The sequence below is a fragment of the Aotus nancymaae genome, unplaced genomic scaffold (genome assembly GCF_030222135.1).
Source record: "Aotus nancymaae isolate 86718 unplaced genomic scaffold, 86718_ANA_hifiasm-v0.15.2.pri h1tg000012l, whole genome shotgun sequence".
NCBI lineage: Eukaryota > Metazoa > Chordata > Mammalia > Primates > Aotidae > Aotus > Aotus nancymaae.
This window is the reverse complement of record NW_026988423.1, coordinates 4,487,360-4,501,162: the sequence shown is the minus strand read 5'-3', so window position 1 is coordinate 4,501,162 and position 13,803 is coordinate 4,487,360. Positions and strand designations below refer to the sequence as shown.

The 13,803-nt window shown below is 33.3% G+C and overlaps 1 protein-coding gene across 1 annotated transcript in view; it reads right to left on the bottom strand.

Annotated features, from left to right (window-relative positions):
- CNTN5 (contactin 5) overlaps positions 1 to 13,803 on the bottom strand; it is a 1,383,122-nt gene that overhangs the window by 831,469 nt on the left and 537,850 nt on the right. Inside the window, exon 3 of the mRNA XM_012454882.2 lies at positions 11,506 to 11,630. Within this exon, the coding sequence (XP_012310305.1) occupies positions 11,506 to 11,560 (55 nt within the window). The 5' untranslated portion in view covers positions 11,561 to 11,630. The remainder of the gene's footprint in view (positions 1 to 11,505; positions 11,631 to 13,803) is intronic.

Sequence of the window (13,803 nt, the reverse complement as noted above, 5' to 3'; positions counted from 1 at the left end):
GTCTCCATTTTCATCACAACTTCCCCAGGGACAGATACAATGTGCAAATACATAATTTTAATTTGATCATGGAGGAACCATAATCCATTTCTCTTTCTCAACTATAGTAGGCAAGTTAGAATTTATATTAGCAGGCACCTATTTTCTCTAACACTTCTGTTTTCATTTTCCTTTGTAAGTTCTTAGGCAGCCCTAACTGGCAGTGACAAAGTTCTGTGCAATTTACCACACTGCCACCAAGAAGGACTGTATTCGTATAAGCTTATCAATGACAGACACTCTCTGTTCAACAGTATATCATCGTCTTGGCAGAAGGAACAAACTGTCACCTTTCCAACAAAACAGATTTAACTCAATGGAGGAGAATGGGGTCAAAGTAGAGAAAAAAAATGCCTTTTATTGTTGTTTTTAAAGCAATACAGCTGACATGAGAAGCATGCGAAAGTGATTCAGAAGAAAGAAACTATATGTACTAATGTAGGTCTCGGAAAAAGGTCACTGTATCTCCAGGAATTAGATTTCCTCTCTTGTCTCACCTTCATGTTGTCTGGAATGCTGAACAGCACTGCTATAGGAGACAGTTCTCCCATTATTCTTGTACTAGGTACCATCTGCAGACAGAACCTTTCTGAGCCTCATCCTACTGAAAAGAAACCTATTTTACTTACCCAAGTTCAAAGACATAGACTACATAAACCTCAAATTATGTCTGATTCTAAGATTTATACATTTAATCAGGGAAAAGATATAAATATCCCTAGTTTTAATAAACCTAATTAAATATTATTCTTATTTAGTCCACAACTTTTGCTAAAAATATATAAGTAAATTTAGGATGTTGACAAATATATGCTGGTACTGAGGAGTGCAAAATGAATGCTTTTTCAAAAACCTTAACCAAATAATAGAATGTTAATGAATTAGTAATCACTGCTTTCCAACCTATTCTGATAATAATACTAATAATATTTGTATATGACATGTCTTTCATGCATTATTTCCCATGATTTCAGTGTCCTATTAGGCTGTTCTATTAAAATCTCTATTACACCAGTCAGGGAATAGTCAGACTCATGTTAATGACTTCATATACATAACCCTTTTCTGCAAATCCTCCTTAATGAGCTGGCCACTGCTATTTTCCATGTCTTTCCATCTAATTTCTTATCTATATTTTCTGCTTTAAATAAACATACAACCAGAAAAAGGATAAAAGTAATAAAAAAGAATGTGACATTAAGTAAAATTTATAGGAAGACAAAACACACTGGGAAAAGAGATGAAAGTGATCCTGCTAACCCTTGTGCATGTGTGTTAATTCGTTCTTACACGCCTATAAAGAAATATCTGAAGCTAGATAATCATAAAGAAAAGAGGTTTAATTGGCTCACATTTCTGCTGGCTGTAGAAAAAGCATGCACCAACACCCTCTTGGCTTCTGGTGAGGGCTTCAGGAGGCTTGTAACAATGGCAGAAAGCAAAAGGAACAACCAGATCTCACATTACTCGGAGTGAAAACTCACCCATTACCAAGAGAAGGGCACCAAGCCATTCAAGAAGGATCTGCTCCCATGATCCAAATACCTCCCACTAGACCTCACCTCCAAAACTGGGGATTACATTTCAACATGAGATTTGAAGATGACAAACATCCAAACTCTTTCAGCATGCTAACAAGCCAAAACCATTTCAGATAGTTATTTGCCTTCATAAAGTTACTCTTTTGAAAGTAATAATAACACTACTGCTATTAACTGTTTATACCACTGTGCATGACCTAAGCAGATGCTGTACATAGTTTTGTGTTCCACCTATAGGTATGATGGAAAAACTTCCCTTCTGTCCTCCAAAGTTTGGCTTAAATGTACTGACAATTGAAAGATTAGCAGAAGAAAAAGGCATACAAATTTACTAACATACATGGGGAAAAATCATGGGAGAATAATCACCCAACAACCCAATCAGGTTCACAATCGTATACACTCTTCTTCATTGGGAAGACAGATATAGGAGAATGTAGGCAATTTTGAGAAATAGTAAATAATTTTTTAGGAGAATTGAACGGGCCCAAAGAGCGGACAATGGTTTGTAAATGATTTTCTATGAACACCAAGTGGCAATGGAGAACAGAATATAGCAAGGGACAAGTTTCCTCTGAACTCTGGGGCAGATGGTAACAAATTGTGGGAAGGGGAAGGGTGAAACTTCACTGCAAACAAAAGTTGTCTTATTAAATATATAAAGTCTCTCAAGTAATATCTCGAATGTACCTTCAGAAGAATAGATGAAAAGTCTATCTGGGCATGGTGACAACTTTTAGTCTTTTTCTCTTCTCTGCTAGTTAATACTGCCTGACCACTGGATGAGATTTCCTGAAGAGGTTTTAAGAAAATTACATTTCTTTTGGAAGAAATTTCCTCAGTCAGGTAAGCGTACTTTTAGAGAAAGCCCCTCCCTGCCTGTGGGAGGAGAGAAACAAGGGAAAGTTCGAATGTCCTTGGTTATGAGGCAGCTTCTAGGGGGCTTCCAGTTTCCTTTAAGACATGTTGAAATTGTTCAGCAGGACAAAGCATCATATTTGGGGTTATTGTTCTCAAGCCCCAACACATGAATAAAGAACAATTTATATTTCACAAAAAGGAAACTATTTGTACTAAATATTATTGTAATGTACTTATTGAAATGTTAAATACTTATAAAGAAATTAGAATAATTACTGGCCATAGTCTAAAAAGAATATGATAGTTAAGAAACCCATTGTTGGAGAAATTCTACGTAACAGAGTAAAGGAATGTAAAACTTTAGTTTTTGTTGTTGAGTTTGTTGAAACACGGAGATTGAATAAAAAGCAATGTACAAAGAGCCGAAAACCATTAGGAAAGCTGCTTACAAACTTAGAGTAGATAAATCCCGCACCATATTGTCCCCTTTCAATTGCTATCTCTGCACATATTTGGGGGATGTACGTGTTCTAACAAAAGAATTTTCAAATAGAACAATAACAGATTTTGACACAATAGAGACTAAAATGCTGATGCTTTTTTCACATATATATTAATAAATAGGCTACAGTAATTATGACTCCCTCAAATGATTTCACATGTTCTTTGATAAAAGCTTAGATTTTCTTGAAGGTAATTAATTTCAGATTAAGCATAATAAATTAATTTACTGAGTTTTAAAGTTTTTTTTTTTAAGTTCAGCTATTCAGTTTAGGTTGCAGTTCTTTCACTGTTACTGTATTTGAAAATGAGGATACAGAGAAATATTTAGTCTACTTTACTTTCACCATAAACAGAATTCTTGGCCAGGTGTGGCGGCTCATTCCTGTAATCTCAGCACTTTAGGAGGCCTAGGCAAGAGAATTGTTTGAGGCCAGGAGTTCAAAATCAGCCAACATAGTGAGACTCTATCTCTACAAAATAATTAAAAATTTAAAAAATTATCCAGATGTGGTGAACACATGCCTGTAGTCTTAGCTATTTGGGAGGGTGAGTGAGAAGATCGCTTGAGATCAGGGATTCAAGGTTTCAGGGAGCTATAATGGTGCCACTGTACTCTAGCTTGGGTGACAGAGCAAGACCCCGTCTAAATAAATAATAAAAAATTAAAAAAATAAAATAAACAGAATTAACTTCTATTTCCATGTAAAACAGTCACAGAAATATATAAATACATGTTGGAGTAAACAACGGGCTCGAATGTTTCTTATTGCTGTATGTACTCTCTATATAATGTGCTGTTGCAGCTACTCTCTTGAAGAGATTGAATCTACATTTCCACCCCTTGAATCTGATCTTGGCCCATGGGATTTGCTTTGTCCAGTGAAATATTAGCAAATATAACAGAAGCATGGAAAAGTGTTTGCAAATTGGAGTTTTTACTGTTTCTTCCTGTACCCAAAAAGCCTACAACCACAACTACATGAAAGAGCTTGAGCTAGCCTTCTGGATGATCAGAGACATGACCAAGTCATTCCCATTGACTTTGCTAACAAGGCATCAGTTACCAGCAATGTGAGTAAGGCCAGACGACACCACCCAGCGGGTCATGGGTACTGCAGAGATAAACTGAGGCTGCCCAGACAAGAAAAACCTCCAAGCTAACCCTCAGAATTATAAGAACTATATGCTATTTTATTTTAAGTGAATAAATTGTGGGGTGATTTGTTATGCTGCAAAAGCTAACTAAGGTAATATGCATTCTTCATGTACATTAGGCATGAAGTGAATTGAATTTCCATAAACAGTTTCTCCAGCCTTGAAACACATATCCACAAATGTGAAGACACACACTCCTTCCCAAATTTTTGACTTTTCCAAGCTGTCTGCCATTCTTTCTCCTTTTGCTAGGTTTACATTCTCAGAAAACAGATTTTGCAGTAATTGCCTAATTTTCCTAACCAATTCACAACTCACTGTCACAGCACTGGTGTTTCTACTACTTCATTAAAGGTAACTATTATTGTCATTAAAACGAAAGAGGTTAGTACTAATCACTTTTAAACTTCCTAATGGATTTCCACTGCTGACCACTCCCTTTCTGGAGATGTTTTGCTTTCCCTCTTTCATTTATAATTCACCCTCCATTCTTTTGAACTTCTACTTCTTTCCCCTTAAAAAAGTACATGCTACTAAGACATTCTTCCATATCTTATAACTCATTATTATATCCACAGTTTTTGAATACTTATTTCCTTTCCCATAACTTAAAATGTCATCCATGCAAGAACGAATCACAGATTTGCTTTTAGCTTGGTCATCTCCCTAAATTTTAGATATTTTTCATCTAAGGGTATTATACACATCTAAAGCTCAACATGTACACTGTTGAGCTCAGTATTTCCCAGCTTTAAATCTGTACCTCACACTTTATTCAGAATCCAAGTAAATGGCAAGGTCATCTACACATATAAGCAAGGTAAGAAACTATTTCCTCTAACAATAAATATTTAATCAATTACTAATTCCTATGCATTTTAATGCCACTATACTTTTAAATATTTCACTCTTGTTGATGCTCTTCACTGTAGCCTTATTTTGGGCCCTCACCATATTTTGCTCAAGTATTCCAAATGCTATGCTTGGTCTAATTAATTCTCATATATTCATAATCAGTTTTTCCTATTAACATCTTATGGTGGTATGGAACATGAATCACAATTAATAGACCAATATTTATATTTCATTTTTAACAAATGTAAAGGGGAAAAGATAATTTTCTTTTTCTTTGCAGTTAATAGTTCTTAACTAAGACTTTCTCTAACAAAAGACAGATCAACAGGGGTAAAAATGTTTATTAACATGTATATTCCCTGTACATGACTGATAACTCAGAGAAATAAGTAAATGTCTAGAGTAGATCTCAAATAAAATAAAATAAAACTTTAGGTTTCAATATCATTGTTTTTTAATAGAAAGGAAAAGAGTGAAGAAAGGGCCCAGTTAAGGTAAGATGACCAGAAAGCACCTTAAAAAAGGTAAGATTCGCTATGCAGATTTAAGTCAATGCTGCTTTATTGATTAGGAGTCTCTAGTAATTTAGTTGTCCTTCTCTTCCAGGTGCAGAGAGAGAGGAAAGTCTTACAAACAGATATTTCTTATACAAGCAGACATTTTTCTTACCAAAGGGCAACTTTTCAGAGCCAGTCCTCTGTCTGCAGTTTTTCAAAATAACAAACTCAAAATACCTAGTACGCCAAGGAGGTATATTTTAGAGTGGCATGTTCTGATCTCCAACAGTCATATTTTGGGAGTGGAATGTCCTGAGCCATATCACTAACATTCATACTTGACCCAGATTTCCTTATTATTTATATAATGCTCTTTTTCCTCTTATGAGATCCTATCCAGTAAAACACATTACATTTAGTTGCATATCTCCTGAGTCTCCTCTTTTTGTGCAAAAGTTTCCCCAATTTTCCTAAGTTTTGATGACTTTGAAAGTTTTGAGGAGTACTAGTCAAGTTTTTTTTTTAAATAAATGTCCCTTAGAAATTGTTTCATCACATTTCTCTAATGATTAGACTGGGGGTATAGGTTTTGGGGAGGAAAACCACAGAGATGAGCTGTCCTTCTCATCATATCAAGGGTAATACCAACAACATGACTTATCTCTGCTAATATTGATCGTGATCATTACCTGGCTGAGGAAATCTTTCCCAGCTTTCTCCACCATAAAATCACTTTTTTTTGGTCCCCTTTTCCCATTCTGTACTCTTTGGAAACAAGCCACTATGCACAGTGAATATTTAAGAAAAGAGGCATCTATTTCACTCTTCCTTGAGGAATAAGTATCTACATAAATAATTTGAAATTAATCTACATAAAGATCGATCAATTTTCCTGATTCATTATTTAACCTTTCATTAATATCAATACGGACTTATGATTATTTATTTTATTATTTGGATTATAACCCAATGTTTAATTTTTTATTTATTTGCTGAAATTGTCCCAGCTTTGGTTATTGAGAATTATCCCAGTTGGCTCCTATGTCTCTTTGACAAACCATAATCCCATATTCATTGTGTTTTTGTTTTTGTCTTTGTTTGTTTGTTGTAGTACTTGCTTGCTTGCTGGCACTACAGGATACTCTAGGATGATTTATATATTTCCTGGCCCAGTCCTAGAATTATTAATTTGTCTAAACAGCACTGGTTCCTTTTCTACTGGAGTAGAAAATGGTATTAGAAACCAAGATCTTGATACTTTGTGTGTTGGTTGCTACTCAGACACAAAGCTTCTAATCCTTCTCGGCTGTAAGAGGAATGAAATAGATACTAGTATATCTAAGCAAGTACACACACACACACACACACACATGCATGTGTGTTTGTGTATATATAATTATGTGTATCTATATTAAGCTAAAAAAGAGTTTATACTAAAGTCTCAAATTCTAATTCATTATCACATGGATCATTCTAAACATTTTCCCTTGCTTATCTGTAATCTCCCGCACCAACAGTGAGAAACCTGGCCTCTACTGTCTGCGTTCCATGGACTTAGTTGTTCCAGTATACATATTTATGAATTTTAGGACTGCTAACATGGTAAACGATGTTATTAACTAGAGTAGTGTTTAAGTATAGTATTTTTTGCCTTTAGTTTTGCAGACTCATTCAAAGTTATTTAAGTCTGTTTTTCCCCTAGCTTCCCCAAGTGAAGTTGCTTCATATTAGTCATATAGGCTGGGCACAGTTGCTCACGCCTGTAATCCCAGGACTTTGGGAGGCTAAGGCAGGCAGATCACCTGAAGTTGGGAGTCTGAGACCAGCTTGGGCAACATGGTGAAACCCCATCTCTACTAAAAATACAAAAATTAGCTGGGTGTGGTGGCACACATCTGTAATCCCAGCTACTCCGGAGGCTAAGGCAGGAGAATCACTTGAACCCGGGAGGCGGAGGTTGTAGCGAGCTGAGATTGCACCACCGCACTCCAGCCTGGGAGACAGAGTGAGACTCTGTCTCACAAAATAATAATAAGAATAAGAAGAAGAAGAAGAAGAAGAAGAAGAAGAAGAAGTCAGATTCTTTGTCATATTCTTATTTTTCTCTTTGGATCCTCTGACCTACTACTATATATTTTTTAATTTGCATATATTAAAGTTCACTCCATGCTGGAAAGTTCTAGTTGTTTTGATAAATGTGTAATGTCTTGCATCCATGATTATAGTATCATACAAAGTAGTTTAAATACCTAAAAAACAGCCTTTGCTTCATTTACCCATTCAACCCTCTCCCTGTCCCTGGCAATCACTGATCTGTTTATAGTTCCCATGGTTCTTCTCTGTCCAGTGGTTATGTAAATAAAACCATATAGCATGTAGTTTGTTTAAACTGTCTTCTTTCAATTAGCCATTTGTATATAAAATCTATTCCTATGTTTGTGTAGTTTGGTATTGGTAATTCATTCTTTTTTATCATTTAATAGTATTCCATTGTATACAATTCCATAGTTTCTTCACTTATTGAAGGACATTTTTGTTGTTTCCAGTTTGGGGTTATTATTAATAAATCTCCTGTAAACACTTACATGGTAGTTTTTGTGTAGACATAAGCTTTCAAATCAGTTAGGTGAACGCCTACATGACTGACTGACTGATCATATGACAAAACTATGTTTAGCTTTATAAGAAAGTGTAAAACTGTCTTCCAAAAAGGCTTTACTATTTTGAATTCTCACTGTCAATGAGAGTTCTCATCAATCTGTATCTTCACCAGAACTTGGTATTGTTTTTATTAATTTTTATTTATTTGGATTTCAGCCATTTTGATGTGTACAGCAATATATCACTGTTGTTTTAATTGTGAATTCATTTTTAATGTAAGGTTGCATGTCCTTGTGAAAGTTGCCAACCTTTTGTGACCATCTGTAGTGAGTCTTCATACATAGTTATATAAGAGTTCCTTTCTGCTTCTCAGTTAAACACACCCAAGACAATCCATAGATTTTCAAAAGATGAATACATAAAGCAAATATGCAATGCAGTCAGGGTATTCTTTTATTTCTTCAGTTAGTCTTTTTTACATTGTTGGTAAAATGTGCTCGTGACCTTCAGCTCATTTTCTGTAATAGTAATTAATTCAGTGTGCCAAATAGGCCTATAATGTGAACACTCATATACAACTGAAAGCAATAATCAGTGAAAATGAAATAATAAAACACTAAATAATAAAATAGTGAGATCAATATAGAGTGCTAAGCATTAACCAAGGAACAAAAGCAGAATAGGGGCTCTACCTCCAAAATAAAATGATAAAATAAGGATGAAGGCACAAGAAAGATTTGAACATAATTATTCTTGATAAATGATCCATTCAAATTTCCTAATCAGTTTTATTTTAAACAGATTTCTACAACAAAGAAGAAATTCCTCTGTTTAAAAAAGCAGCTGAATATTTGTTCCACATTAAATGCAGATATGATGATTAAAGATCAAATCCCATGTAACAATTATATATAACCTTTGTTTTCAACTTTTCTTTCTGCTTTGCCTATAACATTTGAAATACCACTTACAGCTAAACTCCGCCTAATTATTTCTGTCTTCCAATGCTTCCTTTACTCCATGAAAAGAACAGCAACCTGATTCCAGTTTAGCTGGAAATCTAGCTATCATGGACCCCATTATCACGCTGAGGTTTTTTTGTTTTCTTTAAACAACCACAGTATAAGAGCTCTTTTGCAGTGACTGTTAATTTGAGGAAATAATATTGGACCAGTACAAGAAAATGAAACTTGCCAGCATTATTAGAGACCACCACTTTCTTTCTTCCTAGCATTGTCAGATTAATAAATAAAAGCACCAGACAACTGTTAAATTTAGATTCTAGATAAAATGAAATAAAATATTACATGGAACATACCAGAACTAAAAACAAAACAGCAACAATAAAAACACCTTCTTTTGAAATCCAGACCTAACTGGGTGTCCTTTATTTCTCATCTTGCAACCCTATCTCCCTCTCCACCGGTTGGCTTATAAGTTGAAGAGGAAGATGACATTGAGAAGATAAAAGAGAAAAACCTGAGATCAGCAGGAAGACGGTGATTGTAATGGTGCACAAAGAAGAGGAGCCCAACGTTGAATAGTATATCTGAAGACTCTGGATTTCTTTTTTAAGTAACCATAATATTTATGAATCACGATTTTCATTTAACTCTTCATGCTTTTGAAATATCTTACCTTTTCATGTCATAGATGAGAGGTCTCTACCAATATTTCATAGAGGTCTCATTTTTCCTTCCATGTCTCTTATTAGACCTGTTTCCTCTGTAAGCAATGTGTTGAATGTATGATAGTACTAATATATAAATAATTACTTGGTTTGTTGTTTTTGCAGTTATATAATTACTCGTATTGCAATAAAAAAGGCTTTTATATATCTTTTAAAAGCATTTAAATAAGTGCAGGTATGCTGCAGATATTGCATTCATTACGTAACACGTAATTTATATAACTGAAATACTAAATTTATTTCTGTATATAAAGAAATTCTTTAGATTTCAAATAAAGTTTTGGAGCATAAGCTGATTATAAGGTGAGGACTGCCTTTTTAGTTATAAGGAAGACTCATATATCACACATAATTCAAGTTACACTTTTGGTACATTACAAATAGTAAGTCATGTATAAAGGCTAAACAATAAATATTGTAAAGCTATAATTTTAAAATATAGCTCAATGATTTTAAGAAGAGTTCATATTTATTTCTATTTGTGTTTGTTCTTTTATCAGTTCTTTTTTCTTTAGACAGTCTGCGGTTTTCTTCATATTATACAATATAGGAAAGATTTAGTTGACAGGAGAATGTGTTTAGTTCTTTGAAATAAAGAAATTTAGTATAATCAATTAGATATTTTTGTTGCATAGTAATATAACCATACAGAAGTTAAGGCTATTTGTGGTCATATGTAAATAATATGCAGGTTCTATATCTTCATATAGCTTTGCATTCTATATTATATATATGATAATAAATATATATCTTATACATCTATTACCCTCATATATATGCATATATGGTATTTATATGTTTTTATATCAGTATTTGCATAGAGTACTGAATGGCCATATATACCAAAATAAATAGTTTTTTGCTTTAAACATTATATTTAGTATAATTAACACATTAAAACATGTTTAAAATGAAAGCAATCTAAAATTATCAGCTGTTATATTTTATTTCAGACTCTCTTACCATAGACTAAATTTAGCCCACAATATAGGTACTGATTTAAATGTAATCAAGCTGTAAATATTACATGCATAGCACTTAAATCATGACCACAATTTAATTTCTAACCATTCTTCAATTAAAGCAAATAAGATCTGACATATTAACTTTTAGCATTATGATATTATTACTCCAAGATTAAAAATCTTTTTTTCAGAATAAAATATCTTATTTTAGAATCAAGATATAGAAAAATAAGTTTACTTAAAACGAAGTCAGAGAAGGTGAGACAATCAGGAAAAATGCATTGTGTTAGAGATGTCTTTAGATAATATGTTATATATAATAAAGTTAACCTGATTCTGCTTTTTAATGGTGAAATTTAGCATTTTAATGAGACACTTTTATAATTAGCTGCTACAAACATATATTTATTAACATACATATACATTTATATGCATAAACATATGTGTATAAGTATGTGTATATGTAAGATATATATGTATCTCTGTGTGTGTGTGTGTATGTGTGTATATGTCCCCAAGTCTTCTGACAGCTAGAAGGTTTAGATTTTAAATGAATGTCAATAAAGTAAATACTCATTTTATTAACATTTATAGTGTACCTTATTATATTGAATCACATATGACATTTTGCAATGCTAATAAAGGCTTAAGGGTTGCTGCCTTTCTCTTGTTGAAAAGTATAAATATTAATATAAATTTAAATGAATACCTGAGGATATTCTGTAATGGAGACCTTGATATATATTGGGTATTTTGATACTTAGAAAATAAGATAATTAATTAGCCAGGCATTTTACCTGAAAGACACATGGTGACTGACAGAAACAGCATGAGTTTCCAAGAGGAAGCCATCCTGGGTCACTAAAATCTTCTGTGTCTCAATGTGTTCAACAGCTCTGGTGTTTCCTTATTAAAGTGTGCCCTGTTTGAGATAGATAACAATATTCTTAAACAGAGAAAATAAACAAAAAAGCAAACAAATACAAACAAATGCAAAAATCTCCTAATAACCTGAAAAATAACGATCAGTGCAAAGGTCAGATTAATATGCACTAGAATTTAGAGAGCAATAACATATTTCTGTTAGAATTCATGTACTATACAACACAAGTACTTAGAAAATATGATCAACTTTCCTTTTCACATTAATCTACATTGAATACTCCCTTACAGATAGTAAAAACATCAGGTTCTAATAGGGATCATTTTTCCTCACAGGGAATGTATAATAGCTATATTTATTGCCTTAGTCAAATTATTGGACTAGAAAAATAAGGTAGAGAAACCAGTTACGTTAATATATACTGCTTTGGTCTAGAGCATAACTAATGATCAGTTGGCCAAGTGATTTTACACATTGTGCCAGTAGCTCATCAAAACCACCACAGGGAATTTTTCTCATTTAATTATTAATGTCAACTTCTTTTGTTTATAACTCCTATGATTATCTGTACTGTGTTACAGTTCCCTCCTTTGGTGAATTATTTCTTTCAGCATCTTTTGCTAGCTGGAACCTAAGGGAAAAAAGGAATTTTTATGAATATTTAATGTTTTTGTCTAATGCCATTTTTATAACAATAACCAGTATAGCACATTAATATACTTTGGTTTCTTTTTTTCCCCCTGAATGATACAATGAAAATGAAAAGAATATAAAATTCTAATGCTAAACTTTCTGCAGGAACTTGACAAATATATATTGGAAATTTCTATAATACACAGGTACCTCTAGAATTTTCAGATGTCAGCTATGTTCTTCTTGGCCCAAAGCTGTTCAGTTGAGAAATAATTGTACAGTATGTCAATGATTTTTGAATAATAATTGCCTTCTTGGTACCTGGTCCCTCCTTACAAATGTAAAAGTCTAAGTTATCTCTATATTTTAGGAAACATCTGAAAAATATGGACACTTTTTCCCCTAGCTACATCATAATTTAATATAGTTGTGTCAAACAAAGGAATTTATTGTCAGTACTTCTACCTGAATGAAGTTAGTTACATTTTATTCAGAATTGTAAGTATAAGTCTTGGTAGTCTATCTTAACTTTATATTTGGGGATCATTAATGGAGAAGAAAGTTAAGGGTCATAATGGTTAATTTATTTATAACAAGAATAAACAAAATAAATTTTTCATCATTTTCTCTATTTTCTGAGTAACTATCAGAAATACATACAATTTGAAGCACTAAATAGCAACCTCATAGCTAATTTTGACAATTTAAAACATCTTGGTCATTTATACACTGCTTTTTTTTTTTGAGACGGAGTTTCGCTCTTGTTACCCAGGCTGGAGTGCAATGGCCCGATCTCGGCTCACCGCAACCTCCGCCTCCTGGGTTCAGGAAATTCTCCTGCCTCAGCCTCCTGAGTAGCTAGGATTACAGGCACACGTCACTATGCCCAGCTAATTTTTTGTATTTTTAGTAGAGACGGGGTTTCACCATATTGACCAGGATGGTCTCAATCTCTTGACCTCGTGATCCGCCCGCCTCGGCCTCCCAAAGTGCTGGGATTACAGGCTTGAGCCACCGCGCCCGGCCTATACACTGCTTTTTACTAGAAAGGAAAAGAAGAAAATCAATGTCTCACACTGGTATAACTAAATAAAGTTAATTAAGATATACATCACCTCACTTACCTGTTTTTTAGGATGAGATATCTGAAATTTGTTCCCTTTGTCACTTTAAAATTATACATTTTATATATTACATATAAAAAATTATATATTTTAAAGTGACAAAGGACATTAAGCTAACTAACTTAATGAAGGACATTAAGCTAACTAAAATAACTCTATTGAATAAAATAAAGAGTAAATGAAACAATCTCTAAAATTCTGAAATGTGTAAACTTTTTTATATGCTTCTTTTGAAAACATAGTTATCCAATGACTTTAACAAAATCCCTGCACCAAAGTAATATAACAATATAAATAATTACACATGTATTAGATTCCTACCAGATGCAAGTTAACTTACAATCAATGAATAAAGTTACCAAAGCAGACAAGGATGTGTATTTGGAAATGCCTTTTTGCCTACTAGTTTAATATACAAGTTATACATTAAACTGCTGTGCACTGTGAGATTAAAA